The sequence below is a fragment of the Harpegnathos saltator genome, unplaced genomic scaffold, assembly GCF_003227715.2.
Source record: "Harpegnathos saltator strain DR-91 unplaced genomic scaffold, Hsal_v8.6 scaffold436, whole genome shotgun sequence".
NCBI classification, from domain to species: domain Eukaryota; kingdom Metazoa; phylum Arthropoda; class Insecta; order Hymenoptera; family Formicidae; genus Harpegnathos; species Harpegnathos saltator.
This window is the reverse complement of record NW_020230246.1, coordinates 1,166,687-1,185,470: the sequence shown is the minus strand read 5'-3', so window position 1 is coordinate 1,185,470 and position 18,784 is coordinate 1,166,687. Positions and strand designations below refer to the sequence as shown.

The 18,784-nt window shown below is 41.3% G+C and overlaps 3 protein-coding genes across 10 annotated transcripts in view; 2 read left to right on the top strand and 1 right to left on the bottom strand.

Moving 5' to 3' along the window:
• Nucleotides 1–18,784, bottom strand: part of rg (A kinase anchor protein rugose) — a 774,193-nt gene that overhangs the window by 45,274 nt on the left and 710,135 nt on the right. The gene's annotated exons all lie outside the window — the stretch shown is intronic.
• On the top strand, nt 7,001–9,837 carry LOC105184063 (protein mab-21). The gene has a single exon (XM_011142607.3). The coding sequence runs from the start codon at nt 7,834–7,836 to the stop codon at nt 8,932–8,934; it is 1,101 nt and encodes a 366-aa protein (XP_011140909.1). The 5' UTR covers nt 7,001–7,833; the 3' UTR covers nt 8,935–9,837.
• On the top strand, nt 11,458–15,458 carry LOC105184064 (protein mab-21). Its single transcript, XM_011142608.3, has one exon. The coding sequence runs from the start codon at nt 12,237–12,239 to the stop codon at nt 13,332–13,334; it is 1,098 nt and encodes a 365-aa protein (XP_011140910.2). The 5' UTR covers nt 11,458–12,236; the 3' UTR covers nt 13,335–15,458.

Here is an 18,784-nt window from a genome sequence, read left to right as displayed (position 1 = left end):
GTACACACGTAAATTGCTGTAAATATAAATTATCTTTGAGAATGATTACAAGAAACGTTGTTTAGTTATTATTGGAGAAATTATAGCCTGTGATCATCCTTTTCGCACGACCATCTTACTCGAATTTATTCTACTGCGCATTAAAGAATTTTGTTTCTTCAATTTAGTTATTTTTGCTTTTAGAGAAATTTTATTTCCTCTTATATGTTGCATCAATGAGATTGTGTAGAGACGTCAATGATTATAACACTTACTTTATGTCCATTAGTGTAATGCAGATGCGTAAAATGTTGTAAAGTTATTCCGCCGAAACATATATATGCAAGTTTCGTTCTCTTTTTCAGGACTTTGAAAAACACACGGCGATTTTCCCGGAGCAGTTTGACGCGACGGTTGCAACACCCAAGATTGGCGAGCGAACGGGGGAACGAACACACAAAGCCAACCCCTAGGGCGATCTGCGCAAGCTCTCCGCAAACACTGCTTGAGATTGATAACGGCCATGTCGCGGCTCAGAATCCATTATTTGAATACCTGCAACCGCAACAGAGATATATCACGTATGCTTCATGTTTATGCCCTGTCACAGATTAAATGGATTCATTCGTCCTTCGTTAATCCCCCGCACGCACTTTACGTGCGAGGCATTGTTTTAACCTCCCGAGATCGCGCTGGCCGACGTAATGTATTTTCCGTCTGAATGGACACGTCGATCTTCTCCTTTCGTAAAGGAAAGAAGCAAAAATACTAAAGTAACAATGCGAATATTGTACACACATTGCGTGATGATCATTCGCGCGGGAGAGGACCGCGGGATATTTTCCGCGTGCATTCACGTTACAAGTCCACGCGACATACTATCATTTCAGGGGAAGATCCTCACATTTGAGACCCCACCGTGCCGCGAAATGCTCATCGTACGACGGGACGTAAAAATAATACGTTTACATGTCGCGACGCGAGCCAGCGGCTGGGTGGCAGAGACCACACGCGGTTAAAGAGAAAGTCCTGGTCGCGGAGTGTCAAGTGGTGCACGATTAGAGCTCCCCATGTCTCCATGCTCGTCTCTCACCAACCGAAACCGACCCGACTCAGCGGAGCGCCCGGGGTTGCACCGCGACGACAATGGGCGATGTGATGTAACAACATGTGTCGCGTTCGCAAGGGGGCCCCCTCGCTGCTCTCGCGAGCTCTCTACGTACGCCGTAGGGTACCCATAGAATGGGATACCACTTAGCAGCCCGCCGGCGGTATACAACAAACAGATTAAGCATCGGACAATAATGGACCCGTCGTTCTTCCAGCTCACTTGGACGCCCACATAAACCCTCCTCGACGGTTCAGCGAGTGCCGAAATCACGTTCGCCGTAAAGCGAACTCGTAGAAGAACGGCGACGTACGAACGACCGCTAGAGAAAGGAGCTCGGACTTGCATATCCCGGTACTTCTTGACAGGATCAGGGAGTAACACGTTATACTTGTATAACACAGTTACCATTGCAAGTCCCTTTTCTTCGGTAATGACTTGGTAACGATTTTTTTTTACTAATAATTATAACAGAAACGTAATTACATTTTTCGGATAACTATAACAAATATATTTGTCACTTTTATCGTTATATTTCGCATATATGAAAGATATTCGCACATATGAAAGATATAAAAAAGATATATTTATGTAAAATGGGTAGAAACAAATATCAAAAGAGAATCTAAATGTACATAAATTTAGCAGCAACTTTATTAATCAGTTTATAAAAGTTATATGTCTTACAAGAGTGATTTATATGACTTTCATAATTATTTATATAGAATTACAGAGTTATATAAAATAACGAAATAGAAATCTGAAAGAAATTATCACAAAAGTTCTGTTCAATACTCAAAGTTCATGTCAAAGTTACTCAACATATCACTCAGCAATAGAATATAAAAATTCGAGTGTAATTTTTAATAAATTTGTTGCTGCACCAATATAACAAAAATTATTATGTAATGTAAATTTAACAATTAATTTAGTAATAGAATATTTACTTTATAAATAAAAAAATTGTAAAGTTCCTATCAACGATTGTCTCACATTGTAATATTATAATCACGAAAATCCGTCTGGAAAGTCTACGAAACTTGCTGGAAAACGTAACAAAATAGTAGTAATTTCTTAAATAACGCTAACAAATTAATTTTTTCAAATAAATAACGAATCAATTTTTTTCAATAAGTAACAAGTAATAATAATAACTAACATTGACACTTTTCAAAAATAACCTCCCAGTTTTGCTTCTTGGAGTCTCAACAATAAAGCCGTGCAAGCTTTTCACTATTCTCGGTGACGCTAATAAGAGAAATGCATAGATGCAATAACGATTCATATAAAAACCTTCCTTCAACGTCAGCGATACATTCACTCAAGAGAATTGTTTAGAGAGTTGCAAAGAGAAGGTCAGCAATCACCAACACGTTGGAAAATATTAAAAAGACTCAATTACAAATTTAACGATCACAACTGATAGCTTTATTATACACTGATACACCGACAGAGATATAACGAGAGCCGACTCGATTCTTGAAATATTTGACTTATTAACCGTGACTTATTAACTTGCAAAATGTTGCACATTTTCGTACTATCGCACTGACACTATGTATGCGAATATTCGGTTTCTTTTTCCTTTGCTAATGTCTCTGATAACAGACTACACTAAAGCCGATAGATTAGCGAGAAATATACAAAAAATATAAATATATATATTCGTAGTAGAGCTGATATGGAGAAATTAGATATTGAAATTGCGAACGCGCTATATTGCGAAAGTTATTATTTTACTTGACATTAATTTATTTTACGCTTTCATAAAATCGGAGTATTTTGGTTTAGAACTTTGAAATCGCCGAAATTTACTTTCCCTCGAAATTTTCTTGGCACTTCAAGTCTCTAGAAAATCTTTCTGTTAAGTGTTAGATCAAACTTTGGAAAAACGATAGAGCTCTTTCCCCCTCGCCTAAACGGGACAGCGCCTGCTTCCGTAAATGCGCCAGCTAATGCTCAAAACGCCCGAGTGCCATCGCGGCTATCCCAAGCGGCGATGAGTTATGCTCACCACGTGCGTATTCTCATACCTTTATTGCCGCAGCATCACGCGAGATAACGCGCACCGCGGCGTATAACACACGCGAAGGGTGATACACTACGCGCACATTGTGTTTGCCTTCTCTCGCATTGTACAAAATTTTCTGCTGTATGAATGAACAACACAAATTTTTTTTCGGCTTGTAAAACATGACGTACACACGTCTACATCTGACACACGTAATAAAGAAATCATCGATGAGTACGTAACACGAGCAGGACGTAACGATGGGCCGACGAAACTATTTCGACTAATGACGCTCGACAAACAGCAAACAACGATGTTTTTTTTTTCCATTCAATTAACTCGTACCCGGGCTTTTCCCAGGTATCATAAAATAGCGGATAATGCGATCTGTTTCCGGTAACAGATGCGAACGGACCGGCTGTCACGTTAATGACTCGTCTGAACTATTAGTCCGATGTATGCTAAGAAGATTGAAGCCAGCGGCGCTACTATTAATATTCGCGTTGCAAACAGTGCGTGTTTAATCGTCGCGTAGTTTTCGACTATTTCAGATGCGAATGCTCGAAATGGTATGATAATAACTCTAGAGCCGATCAATAATCGTCTCGCGATACTCATAATGAGCAATTTGTACCACTAAAATAAGATCAATAAATACTCGCAGCTCAATATATGTTCAGAGTTAAAAAGTAACGTCTTATTTATAACTCCGTCATTGTTGTAAATAATTTTTTTCTGCAACGATTTCGTAAAGTTATTTGTTTACATGATAATAACAGTAACGGTAACGCAATTATTGTGTGTATTTTTTGGGTAAGAGTAACAAATATAATTATTACCTTTATTGCGTTGCTTTGCACATGTAGTACAGAGAATGGGCCGAAATGAATTCCAAAAATAGGTTTCAAAACTTTGAAAAAGCAACGGAATTGTAAAAATTCGTTACTTCTTGAATAACGATAATGGCAACGCGTTGCTTCTTAAAAATGACTTTTCTAACGTTGAGTGTACTGTTATTTGATCGGTCGATTCGTACAGCTTTTCTTGCGATGGATTCAGAGCAATTCTTTCGAAAAAAATCTTTGCGACGTTTGGAGAAAAATCTCTTTTCCGTGCCATTTCCCGAGGATACCGGGGAATGAGTAGTCTCGGCAGACTGTCTGTCTACCGGCTGCCGAAGCTCAACGAGCGAGGCCCGGATTATCCGGGATTTACTCGGGGATGTTCATTCGAGCTGATTTACAAGGTCGACTCGGCGTACCGACTGCATAGGCCCGGTGGCCGTGCCAGAAGATGCGCCACGATCCTCGATAGAAATGTTACACAATGGAAACACGAGTCTACGGCATGGAAACTAAAAGTATAAGTACTGCTCGCGCTTATTATACACGAAATACCGGGGAAAGTGAAATATTTTGGCGTGCATCGATCGCTCGGCTTTGTTCCAGGGATATTAAATTTCCAACATTTTTTACCTTGAAAATCTTATAAATCTTAAAGATCGCGATAAAATAGAGATTTTTCAAGTCAGCCGATGTCGTTTGAAAATTTAATCCTCCAGGAAATATTTTGGCAATTTGAAAGTCACGATTTCTCCGGGGAAATTTTTCTTTTCGTTAATAATATTAATTTTATAGAAATAAACGCATTTTTACGTCAATCTTCCTGTCAGATCTTCCGAATATCGGACGAACCTCGACCGAAAGATGATTTAGCGAAACGTCATTCCTGGCGTCATGCCGCGAGAACATCATCGGTGTACAAATAATTTCGATGATAAACGAATTAAACTGAAATGGGATGATGAAAGGCACATTTAGGGCAGAAGGAGCCCTCGGGTTTTGCCTTAATGCGAGGGCTGATGTAGCAGAACGTTTGACCCCTCGGCGCACCAACGCGTAAGATGGGAAAGCGAAACGAGTAGAACGAGACAGCGCGAGTACGACACACGTGCTTGGCTCATGAATCAAGTCGTATTAGCGAGAGCAAAGTGGGGACCGCCGGGTACCAATCTACCACTCCAACTTGGAGTAGATTGGATTCCCGAGCTTTATTCGATTATCCATGAACGAGGAGCGCGAATTGAACGTGGCGCGACTCTCCGGTACATATAACTCGCCGTTTCGCTTCGCAGCTTTGCCCATCGGAGCATACGTGATGAGTTGGACAATGAAGCACGGGAGAGAGTTGATCGAATAGAAGGATCCAGATTATGTCATTATTTTCTTCAAGTTTGATTAAACAAGGAATTGGATCTACAGTAACTATAGCGAACATAAAGAGATTAGAGAGATGATGGGAAAATGTCGAAAGGGTACTGTGAAATGTCGAAAGGTCACAGTAACGTTAAACAATGACTTACATTTAGCAACAGCTTTGCAACTGTCGCAAAGATTGTTCTGAACAATTTGTTCATACTTAGTTTCCATCGTATTCGTATGCTCTCCTACTAGCAATAATGCTGATTTTCGCATGGATGATCTACTATGTTTAGATTCTTGTGGTATACCATGACCAAATATAAGTAGAGAGAAACAACACAGAGTCGAATACAAAGTTTAAACTTTATTATTTAGAATGGTTAATATAATGTTTTAACAGTGCTCTAACAGTTAGAGAGATGCACGAACTGAGGTTTTTCAGACTTTGAAGCGTACGCGGAGGAAAAATCTTCCACGTTAGAACCACTACAATTGCATAATCTATATGATATTCACCATTAATATCAGTTAGTCTTTTTTCATCATCATATAAATCAATCGTATCGTAAAATTTCATGCAACCTTTTTCTTTATTGCGTGGTGTGATATTTCAATGTTTTATCTTCATCCCATTTGTTCTGCATCCTCACTCCATGCATTTCACTCTGTTGTTAAATGCTGTATTTTATCTACTATATTGTAGCGTTTATTTGTTACAATTTTATACTTTTCGTTATATCGCTTATTTATAATTTTCAAATCAGACAATTTTGCTAACAGCAGTTGTAATGCTGCCATTCTTTCTTATTTTTTTCTTTCATTACCGCTAAGTTGTTATTATAGTTGTTGTTGTTGTTGCAGACATCATTTAGTGATTCACCAACGCGCTTTTCTAACCAATATTTACATTATATTTTCCGACATACTAGAACTTGGAATTAAAAGTTGAAACTGCAGCACAATGAGTTTTGACTGTTGCGAAACGTAGCCATTGATTCGAGAGGAAAAATAGCAATACGATAAACGCGTTGACAACTTCTGCCTTCTGTTCACTCGCATAGAGTTGAAAAGAATGCGAAAAACGATAGTTGCCGAAGATACGGTCAGATCTTACCTCTGTGTGTGGAATATGTTATATCTATCAGGCCGATCGGTATTCTTCGACGATATTTAGTGGCGTGAGTTTTTACGATCATGGCATAAAAGGTAAGTTCCGGGATCCAGTATCTCGTGTTTGTAAGCTATTTTTCGTCGCGTACACCTGCCTCTGCACTCGTGTACGTGCATATGTATATGTGTATGTGTGCATACGTTCCATCGAGAATTGAAGTTGCATACTTGTATTCGCATGCGCGATCGCGAATGGGAGACGTCGTTACACTTTCTACCTTTCATGCCAATACCCAATATTCAAATGATCCTTTCGACATCCTTCCGTGCGTGAATGTTATCGCGTCGCTTGGTCATGTCCGGAATTATCATGCTATGAAATCGCGCGAACTGCTCATCCATTTGTGGAATTGTGCTTCTCGATATATACTGGCTGTCGACTTGGACAGTCGCGAGGGAAAAGTCCATCTATTACTAAAATGTTTCTGCACTTTTTAAAATCTGACAATTTTCGCGATCGCTACAGTCTTGCACAACTCAACATTTGTTTGCACGTTGAGAACAAGTCATCTTCATTTGTTCATTTCAAGTCTTCTACAATCTTCATTCGACGAGCCAAGCGGGGAAAGACGCGTCCTATGTGAAGTATTCTTGTAGAAATTTCACAAGGACACGCTAACGTAAAGTCATGCTGACTGGATTACGAGTATATCCATAAATGAAAATACATCGGTAGTGATGGAAAGCTGCTCGCGCGGTTCCGCAACCGCACAGCTTATCACTACCTATCGATAGCGACGGTGCGGTGAGCGGCGGAAGGAACGACACAGTGGTGGAGGAAGCCAGGAACGACAGGAGGCGTGGTAACAACGCGCACGCTCCACGTGACCCTGTCGCTCTGGAGGCGGGACTTGGGAACAGGGCATACAACTACAACAGCAGTGGAACGAGCCGGTGGTCAGCAACGTTCTCTCTGTCGTCGCGCGCGCGAGACACCTCGAGTTGCGCTCGTTGCACGTACAACACCTGCCGCACGATTAGGCACGCACGGCGTTCGTTCATCCGTGACCCGACGTTCCGGCGCGCGAGCTCTTTTGTTGAGACCGCGAGTTTTCTTTCTCTTTCTCTCTCTCTCTCTCTCTCTCTCTCTCTCTCTCTCTCTCTCTTTCTCTCTCTCTTATAGCGGTGCTCTCCCCCGATTCGAAAATCTAGACAAGATCGACGTAGCGCGACTGTTGGACACCCCCTCCTCCCCCCTCTCCACATATGATGCTTGGGAAAACGATACACGATGACGACAAAGACAACAACAATAACAGGTTGATCGGTGAGTGAGCACAGAAGAGCGGACGGAAGAATGAACTTCGCTCGGTCGCGGCGCGGGAACGTTCTCAGAATCGGAAGCGGAAGCGGACAACCTCGTCATGATGTTGGTGCCACAAGATATCATGGGCGGCACTTCGAAGATGCTGTACCAGATGAATAAATACTATACCGAGCGGGTGCAGGTACGCATGGCCCAGGTGCAGAAGACTATACGGGAAGTGTGCAAGGTCGTGCAGGATGTGCTGAAGGAAGTCGAGGTGCAGGAGCCGCGCTTCATCTCGTCGTTGACCGAGTGTAACGGCCGCTACGAAGGCCTCGAGGTGATCTCACCGGGTGAATTCGAGGTGGTTCTCTACCTGAACCAAATGGGAGTGTTCAACTTCGTCGACGACGGCACCCTGCCGGGGTGCGCGGTGCTGAAGCTCAGCGACGGACGCAAGAGGTCCATGTCGCTCTGGGTGGAGTTCATCACCGCGTCCGGCTACCTGTCGGCCCGCAAGATACGCTCGCGGTTCCAGACTCTGGTGGCGCAGGCTTGCGACAAGTGCAACTACAGGGACTCGGTGAAGATGATCGCCGACACCACCGAGGTGAAGCTACGGATACGCGAGCGCTACGTCGTGCAGATCACGCCGGCGTTCAAGTGCTCCGGCGTGTGGCCACGATCAGCGGCGCACTGGCCGATACCGCACATTCCGTGGCCGCATCCGAATCTCGTGGCGGAGGTGAAGACTGAGGGTTTTGACTTACTATCGAAGGAGAGCGTGGCGCTTCAGGGCAAACAATCGGCTATGGAGGGCGATGCCTGGGTGTTGTCCTTCACGGAAGCGGAAACCAGGCTGCTGCAAGGCGGCTGCCGCAGGAAATGCCTGAGCATTTTGAAAACCCTGCGGGACCGGCACCTCGATCTACCCGGCAATCCGGTGACTAGCTATCACATGAAGACATTGCTACTGCACGAATGTGAGAAGCATCCCCTCGAGACCGAGTGGGACGAGATATGCTTGGCCGATCGCATTAACGGCATCTTCCTGCAGCTGATATCCTGCCTTCAATGTCGGCGATGTCCGCACTACTTCCTGCCGAATCTCGATCTCTTCAAGGGAAAGTCGCCCAGTGGTCTGGAGAATGCCGCGAAGCAAGTCTGGAGACTCACGAGGGAGCTGCTCACGAACAGCCGCGCTCTAGAGAAGCTCTAGCGTCTTCCTTCCCGGAAGTACCACCATAAGACGCGCGACAAGCCGGAAATCGCTCGATGACATGTAACGGAACTTTGAGAACATTACCGTCACATATTACGCACTTTTCCGATACTATCCGCGAGCAGTATTGCAGTCACTGCTATTACTTAATACACACTTGTATCAAGGGTTTAGAGATGATGCATTATCACAAGATGACTTCGACTTATGTAAGCCACTTTAAGTCTTACTCGTTTTCCTTTTGGTAACAATCACAATTCAATGAGCAATAATCATTCTCGGATACAAAGCCGACTTCACTCGTAACTCTTTCTTCCGATTTGAATAGTTGTTAAAAGTTGAAAGTTAAACTGCTCGATGATTAAGAATTTTGCTGTAATGCAAATGGCAATGCATATTGCTTGTTTAATTAGTCCAGCTGAAATAAAGTATCCCGTGCAATTCTTTAGTCCGACAATGTGTTATTTCGTTTCGATTGTATCAAATTGCGAGTATTGAGATTATAATCGCAATCAGATACAGAAAAAAATTCGAACCTCACTTAGACACACGTAATAATGAGATCGCTATGTGAAAAACGTAACAAAATTGGTGCGAAAAACTTGCAATTATGAACGGCTATAGAAAGCTAACTGTTAGATCTAACGGTTAAAGATAGAAGAACTTCGATATCATCGCTAGATCGTTGAATAAATGTTAAAGACGCGATGTGTCTTTTGGATATTTTGCAACCGTCTGTACAAAACTTTTGCCAGCGAACGTTCATATTTGAAATGTATGTTTTAACGAGATAAATCTGTTTCTGTATTCTAAGTTACATTTGCAAGAGCATTTAAAATATGCAATACATTTTAATTAACTATTACCTGTTTATCTACACGAAAAGTCATGTGATTTGTTATCTTCATTAATCTTAATATTTATAATCGGTTAGCAGCAAGCTTCCGACGGTAGCTAGACTACTCATTGTTACATATGTATGTACATATTTCTTTTATATTATTTAAATAATATTTATTTTACTATCGAATAATTGTTTAAAACACATAAAATGTAAATAATAAATAAATGCATTTATCATCTACAACGAAACGAAAGTGTATCTTCAATCAAATGATTTTTACCTCCTCCACAATTAGTATATCAAACTGAGGAACTTTACGAGACTTCATATTCAAATCACATAATAAATTATGATTGTTTTATGATATTTCAAGCAATCCCAATTATATCTTCTCTAAATAATAGAAATATTTATGTTACACACAAAAGCATACATACCTACTAATGCATCTTCGTACAGCAATAGCAAAATATATCGTTGCGAGTTTGGAGAAAAACGTTTAACTCTTGACGAATTTTATAAAGAAATCTCTAAATGTTACCTTATTCGTAAATATCGTGTTTTCTGATAAACGATCGAACGTGTATATTTCTTGTATAATTAATTTCCGACGGAATATCGCTTCGCTCGTTCCTCGCGAGAATCTCTTTTTAATAACATCGTTGTATTATATCGGGTTGTAATGTATGCACAAATATTATGTCGAATACTTGCACTTAGCTGCATGTTATAGGAGCCTGGAGCAACTCGTTGGCAACGAAGCACACTATCATCTTCATTATACACCTACATAGAGTATCGCGTTCTTATCTTAATTTTATCCTCAATGTCTCGCGTTCGCCTTTCCTGGCAATGATATCCGTTAGCTGGTGCCGTTCGCGTTCCTTGCTTTACTGTACACTCGACCACTTCCAAGTGCGTACGATAATTATTATTGCACTATAGCACGAACAGCAAAGGTCTCTATTAACCATGGAATATCAAATTAATCGACATTCTCCACTATATAAGAAATTCACTGTAATTTTATAGCTATTTTACTGAGATATCGACACGTTTCACTCCTTTATGATTTTTCTTTGCCGATTGCATTATTAATATAATAACGATAATACATTCAGAGATAAATTATCGTCGCAATATGTCAAGCAATCTGAATTATATTTCCTCTAAATAATAGGAATATTTATGAAAAAAATAATTTATACTTAGGAAAGACTCTGTTAACATTCAAAGAAATAAAAAATACAAAGAAACATTGATATTGGTTTTTTTACAAAAACAACAGCTTTGCTCTACTTTTATTATTATCTGGGCGTTTTCAAAAAGAAAACAGGCAACAGAAACAGAACATACACAAGAACAATAACAAAAACAATGAACAATAATAAGAAAAAAAATAATTTTTGACTTTATAAGAAATTAAATATCATCGTGTTTCATTTGTTTTTACATTATTATAAGATAATTAAAATATAGATTATTAAAAACTATTTATATTATACTTTTCATTTTTGAAGGCAAATATTTGTTATACGAAAGTATATTTATATGTTATATATAAAATCACAAATTAATTCCGCCATTTGTCCCATCGAAAAATATTCGAAAGTTTCTCAACAATTCTAACATTAATCAAATTACAATAGTGGATTACCATCTACCGATTCTCATTCACGTTAACCTTTTAAAAACAAAATATCCTTGAGCTCTGCATGTAACTTTATCCCACGGCATGGATATGATTGCGGTCCACCATGTCGAAAATTTCGGAATAACTAAAGGGGCTGCGGGGAGGGACTGAACCCTCGCGGATGGGGAATAAACCAAGCGGTTCCTGCATAATTCATGGGGAGGAAGAAGGGCTACCACGAGGGTTACCTCGCGTTACCTTCGTCCCTCTATCCCTCACGTCGCACGTAACGTTGCTGGAACTGTTGGTGTGCCCGCGTCGGATCGATCTTGTCGGCTGTGTGGCTAACCACGCCTACACGGCGCGGTAGGCTAGCTATTGGCCAAGAGATCATGCTGGGGGACGTGCCAGCAAGGAGGAGGTGTGCCAACTATGTTGTATGTCCTTGCTGGCCACGGAAGGTGGGTGACGCGGAGGAGGTAGACGAGAGCGCAGTCGGCAACTTACTCCTGCACGGAGACGCTCGTGATACTTCCTTCTGCCGCTTCGTTCGTGTCTCCGACGCACGGTCAGTTCTGGGCTTGGACGAGAACTGGACTTTTCGGAGGAAGACGAAGAAATTAGAAGAAGCGAAAATCACGCACTACCGAGCGACGGAAAATCGCGAACGTCCGTCGAGCGAGATTTAATCATCGCCCGTAAGGTGCTCGATGGAAGAAGCACCGTGAGGCAATGGAGAAGTTGGGCACAAGGATGCGGGAATGATCCGGAAAAGCTGAAAGATCGAGTAATAACCATCCGTGGACTACGAAACGGTCCGCGATGTTGGTGCCGCCAGATATGCTGGCGTCCCACAATCGGATGCGTTATCAGTTCAACAAGTACTTCACCGAAAGGGTGATGAACAGGAAGAGTCAAGTAGCGAAGACCATTCAAGAGGTGTGTCGAGTAGTGCAGGATGTTCTCAAGGAAGTAGAGGTGCAGGAACCGAGATTCATCTCGTCCCTGACGGATTACAACGGCCGGTTCGACGGTCTCGACGTGATCTCGCCAACGGAATTTGAAATAGTCATATATTTGAATCAAATGGGCGTGTTGAATTTCGTGGACGACGGTACTCTGCCGGGCTGCGCGGTGTTGAAGCTCAGCGACGGACGCAAGAGGTCCATGTCGCTCTGGGTGGAGTTCATTACTGCATCCGGCTACCTGTCGGCCCGGAAAATACGCTCGAGATTTCAGACTCTGGTGGCGCAGGCGTGTGACAAGTGCACCTACCGTGACTCGGTGAAGATGATCGCCGACACCACCGAGGTGAAGCTGCGGATACGCGAGCGCTACGTTGTGCAGATCACGCCGGCGTTCAAATGTGCCGGCCTCTGGCCCAGGTCGGCCTCGCATTGGCCCATCACGCACATACCATGGCCACATCCGAATATTGTCGCCGAGGTGAAGGCCGAGGGCTTTGATATGCTCTCGAAAGAGTGCATAGGTCTACAGGGCAAGCAGTCCGCTATGGAGGGCGACGCTTGGGCGTTGTCGTTTATCGACGCGGAGAATCGGCTGTTACAGGGCGGGAGCAGAAAGCGTTGCCTGAGCATTCTCAAGACCCTGAGAGACCGGCACCTCGATCTACCGGGGAACCCGGTCACCAGCTATCATATGAAGACTCTGCTGCTCTACGAGTGCGAGAAACATCCGCATGAAGCGGAGTGGGACGACGGCTGTTTGGCCGAACGAATAAATGGGATTTTTCTACAGTTGATCTCGTGTCTGCAGTGCCGCAGGTGTCCGCATTACTTCCTACCGAATCTCGACCTCTTCAAGGGGAAATCGCCTACCGGTTTGGAAAACGCCGCGAAGCAAGTGTGGAGACTTACCAGGGAATTGTTGACAAACAGTCGTGCTCTTGAGAAACTGTAGTGACCGATTTCATTACGACTGTTCGCTATACGAGTCATCGACTGATCTCGCAATCTCGTCGTGCACGTTCCTATCACGATCGCGTCGTTACGGACTTTAACACACGCATGGATAATCACGTTTCGATAATGTGATAATGACCGTGTAATGCAAGAATTGCGCGCGAGAATCGTAACGTTAACTAAAGATTAGTGACGCGAGGGACGTTCCTTTAACGTGCGGAAACGTCCTTTCTGGTTATCGCTTTTGTTCAACGCACTGCCAGGTCTTCGAGGAACATGTCCTGCGGTTTCCCGACACATCAAGGATCGTGTTCCGAAAATGTTCAGTGCGTGAAAGTATTCCTTGCGAAAGTACTTACGCGTGTACGTGATGTTTAGTGATGAACGCGTGATTGGTCGCGGACCATCGAACTAGTGCCATAAAGATTTGGACGTTAAAGACAAGTTCCGTTTTTATTGTTGACGCGAAATACTTATTAATATAGAGGATTATAGTCGCAGAGAATTATCACTTACGGTTTCGACTTGATGTAATACCTCGTTACAACGTCGAGCCGGCGCACGTAAAGTAACCTTTAACTCGTGGTATGAGAACTTTGTCACTGAGTACGAAAAGTCAGAGTTTCTACTTGACACGTTCAATCCTTTAAACACTACATTTTCATTTGCGAACGTCTGTAACCGGTAAACACTAAAGAATGCAAATTACGAGGGACGAAAGTTTGTGCAGCCTTCCCTAATTACCTCGAAAGATGGTGCTTCGTCTTGGTACTTATAACGAGTTTTTAAAACTGGGCCTACACATACCATACACGTACACACATGCGCGCGCTCACACACGCACGCACGCACATATGCTCGTACGAACACTGCCACATAACTCAGCAGCACTCAAAGGTTTAACGCGTTCGATCATCATCCCTAATTGCGTTCTTCGCGTGAAGCCTGCGTGGCCGATCAATGCGTTCGTTCTCGAGTTCTGGTCAAAGTGATCGCGACCATGGTTAAGGGTTAATCGTTTCTCCCTTATTAATTCTCCGGCACCCTCGTGAATCCCCCACCTCTCATTCTACCTCTTCCCGCCCAGCCCATCCCATTTTAGCCGCCTATGTAAATAAAACTTGAAAGATATTTATTGAACTGTAACAAAAAATGTGAAATATAGTACTATTTATATGGAAGCCTGGTACGCGTCGGTTGATGACACATCACGCACACCCACTCCTTACTCCACAATGTGCTCCACCGAAAAATCGGTTGTCATAAATATCGCCGAACGTCGTTGGTAGTCGCCGTGCGACGATCGTTAAACGCTTCGCCCGATGAAAGCGTCGCGAGGAAGAGAGCGAGTTAGGCCTCGTAAATTTTACAGTCAGCCTCGCACTTTTTTGTCCTTCGCGTCGCCATTGGAGATTGAGGCGAGAAGAGAGCCAACGAGAGAAGGAACGCGTGCACCTTCCTTCCTCCTTTGCATTTCGATGCCGAGCGACGGTAACGCACAGCCACGCGAGCCGAAAAGATACATCCGAAGAATCGCATCGTGAAAAAACGGGGTGTATATTTAGTATTTGGATTCGCACATTCTTAACGTGGCTCTAACTAAGACCGACTCGTTCGCCGCTTTTCACTGTTCAAGGAAGAACTGTCTCTCTCGGCATTGAGTAATGCGCGCGACGTCGCAACGCAAATGCCAATTATTGAATACAGTTAACATCAGGGATTATTTACGCGTTCATAACGAAAGCGATACACGGGTGAATTTCTTACTACCTCTTTGCCAATTTCGTTACCCTTCGACGTCCCGCCATAATTACCGTCGCGCGCGCGCGCGTATATTTCTCTTTTTTTTTTTTTCACCTACGTCCTTTTTATTGATAAGCTAATTGGGTCTTATCTCAATGTTTTACTGCAGACGTTGCTTATACGGTCTATAGCCTACGTAATAACTTGCGTCGAGCAAGGCGGGTTTTAAACAGATGCTACTCTTAACGTGTAGAAGCAGAACGTCGTATTGCGGTGTAGAAAGAGTGCCCCGTGTGGGAAAAAGAGAACATTACAGCAATAACTAACTAACTGTCACTAACGAATTAGATTTTTTGCGTATATCAGTACATTATCGTTTGTTGAGCACTATGAAAATCAGGATAAAATTTTATGTTACAAGACAAGGAAATTACATGTTGCAAATTATACACTAAAATATTATATGGATTAATTTTACACGTTCTAGATATAAAATTAAATGACAATATAAAATGAAGATATGAAATTAATTGCCTGAACTAAAGTAAAATTGATCAATAAATAATAAAAAGCAGATAATAAGAAGGATATGCGCCATGGTATACAAAAATGCAATATCCTATTTTTCTCAAAATTCTCAGACAGTTTTTCGTTTACTAATCCAAACTTTAAATATAAACTATTAGTAAGCAAGTATAATTAGTAAGCAAGTAAGCAATAGTAAGCAAGACATTTAGTCAAGATATTTAGTCCGTTCTTTTACGCGTTCCCTGCGCTACCTTGCACTAGTTATCTTTTTCTCCTTTTCCCAACGAGTCTCAATCGTATACCTGTTTCTTTTTAAATTCCGAAAGTGTACGCTAGTTCAGAAAAAAAAATGAGTCTATTGTCTATAATATGCATCTGCACATTAAAAAGAGCTATTTATTCCGACACGCTTCTGTCAAAATTTGCTTTTCCCTCCAATCTGCTTATACTAGAACTTTATCCTTTCTCAATTCTTGTATATATTAAAAGTATTGCTGTACAAACTATTATGGCTGTATTTTCAAAACTGGGTGATTAATAATTCTAATACTTTGATATACAGGGTGTATCTAAAAGTATGTTACAAATTTTAAAGGCATATTCTAGGGGTCAAAATAAGAAAAGAAGTTCCTATAAACATGAGTCCAAAAATGCTTTCCCTCCGAGTTATAGCCCCGTAAAGTTGGGGGAAAAAGATTGTGAGAAATTTTGCACAGCGTAATAATTAATAGTGACCTCGATAGTGACCTTCATTTTTATTGATAAGCTAATTATGTTTTGACAATGAGTGGTTTTAACAATTTAGTCCGATTTTGAGAGGGAAATATGGAGGAGGGTGCTAATTTTCAAATGACTATATTCTTTTATTTCTTGTCGCATTAAAAAATGAATTAAAACATTTGATTCGGGAGAAAAAACGTTCAAAAAGCTATTCCTAAAATTCGCGGCCGTCGGTTCTACGTGTTTCAGTATCGGAATAGCGAAGAAAAGAAGTAAACAAATAAAAAAGAAAAAGACACAAGCTTTTTTCTTTTTCACGATCGACCGCGTGTCAGGTGTGAGTTCGGCAGTGCGAAATTAACAATGCGAGCAATACATAACGCGTAATTGGAGCTATACACGACTCTTAAAATTCTAATTGTGCTATTCCGATACTGAGCGCGTAGAACCGACGGCTGCGGATTTTAGGAATAGCTTTTTGAACGTTTTTTTTTCTCCTGAATCAAATAGTTTCATTCATTTTTCAATACGACGAAAAATTAAAAAATTTGGCCATTAGAAAATTAGCAACTCCCTCCATATCTCCCTCTCAAAATTGAACTAAATTGTCAAAACCATATAAAAATGAAGGTCACTATCGAGGTCACTATTAATTATTACGCTGTGCAAAATTTCGACGATCTTTTCCCCCCCAACTTTACGGGACTATAACTCGGAGGGAAAGCATTTTTAGACTCATGTTTATAGGAACTTCTTTTCTTATTTTGACCCCTAGAATATGTCTTTAAAATTTGTAACATACTTGTAGATACACCCTTTATAATATCTATAAAATAGTCTTTAATATTACGATAGTTTCCCGTAAAATTTCTGAATGTAATTTCCTAAAAATTAAAATTAAAAACAGGACGCTAACCTCAACGTAATGTAAAACATTTCTATTTAATGATCGAATATCTTATTATTACGCGAGCAAATGTACAATGTTTCGTCTTTTTTCAGCTCTTGTATATGTTAGAAAGATTGTTATAAATTATACACCGACTGCTATGGCTATATTTCCAAAATTCAGTGATTAATAATTCTAATATCTTGATATATAACATCTATAAAATAGTCTTTAATATCACGATAGTTTGCCGTAAAATTTCTAAATGTAGTTTTCTAAAAGTTAAGGTTAAAAACAAGACGCTAATCTCAATGTGATGCAGAGAATGCCTATTTGATGGTCGAATATCTTATTATTGCGCAAGCAACTGGACAATATTTCAGTTCGTACGTAAAAAGTATACAAAATTGATAAATTATAACGTCGAGAAAATTCAGTAGAGCAATCTGCAATCTGCATGAGTCACGGAAAGCCTACGTGCTTAATTTTACAAGACAATTATCTTAATTTCCCACCGAGTGACTCGAAAGTAATTTCGTTTCTTCTGAACAACACAGAGTAATTGCGCGTCCCTGGGAGCGCTAAATATTTCAAACTTAATACACGGCGATGGCCAACACGTATGACAGTCTTACAAAGTGACGCTCGTGCTGGATTATTTTCAATTAATGGGCGTTACGACGTATTTTGAAGCAGTTGGCGTGTGAGCACGTGCTTCAAAGACACTTTATTCAAAGTCTAAACGGAAGTAACAAATGATTTCGAAACGCGCAATAGATTTCGGAGCGCGCGTCAGTTGTAAAGGCTCATCTTAACTGGCATAAACGAGCATGCAACTGGCATTCATTCAAACAACAATTGCTAATAACCATGTTTACCGTACGTGCATCAGAGAAACTTCAAATATTCTCGCCTTTGCTCACGGAACTCTCTGTGAGAATGACGTATTTAAATAATGAATGGAATCTCTTGTTTCTTCGACATGCTAATAAATTTTCTAGTGCCAGCATTGATCACTCAAGATGAGAAACGTTGATATCTATATTCACTCGCTACGTACCGCACGAGCAGCTCGCATAGATCAGAACGAATGTGGTGTAAATTGAATATCTAAATTACGCACGGTGCATGTGAGTGCGCAAGGAAACAAGAGATTTACGTTTTACGTTCGCAGTAATTTCGGGTCGTCGGTATACAGGTAGAACATCTATGTGTGTGTGTGTGTGCATATATATGTGTGTGTGATATAGAAAAGTATTATATAATATATTACCTTTCTTCTCGGAGAGATACGGCATTGATGTACGAAATAAAATTAAATATCTCGATGTGGCATTATTTCGCTAGATTATTTCGCGCTCTCTCCGCGGGATCTCTCTATAACGCGGGATAAGAAAACATCTCGCGCAATGCGATATTTTTAAATTTTCGACATCGCGCACTGATTGTACATATCGTATAATGTTTCTTACTTCACTTTTTTTTTGTTCGAAGCGACCGCGTTGTCGCTTGCGATGCGCGACGAGTTGTACGAACGAATTTACATGCTTATCGGTTTATCACCGTAA

Coding starts and splice junctions, on each gene's coding strand:
- LOC105184063 (XM_011142607.3), top strand. CDS start 7,834: ATGATGTTGGTGCCACAAGATATCATGGGCGGCACTTCGAAGATGCTG.
- LOC105184064 (XM_011142608.3), top strand. CDS start 12,237: ATGTTGGTGCCGCCAGATATGCTGGCGTCCCACAATCGGATGCGTTAT.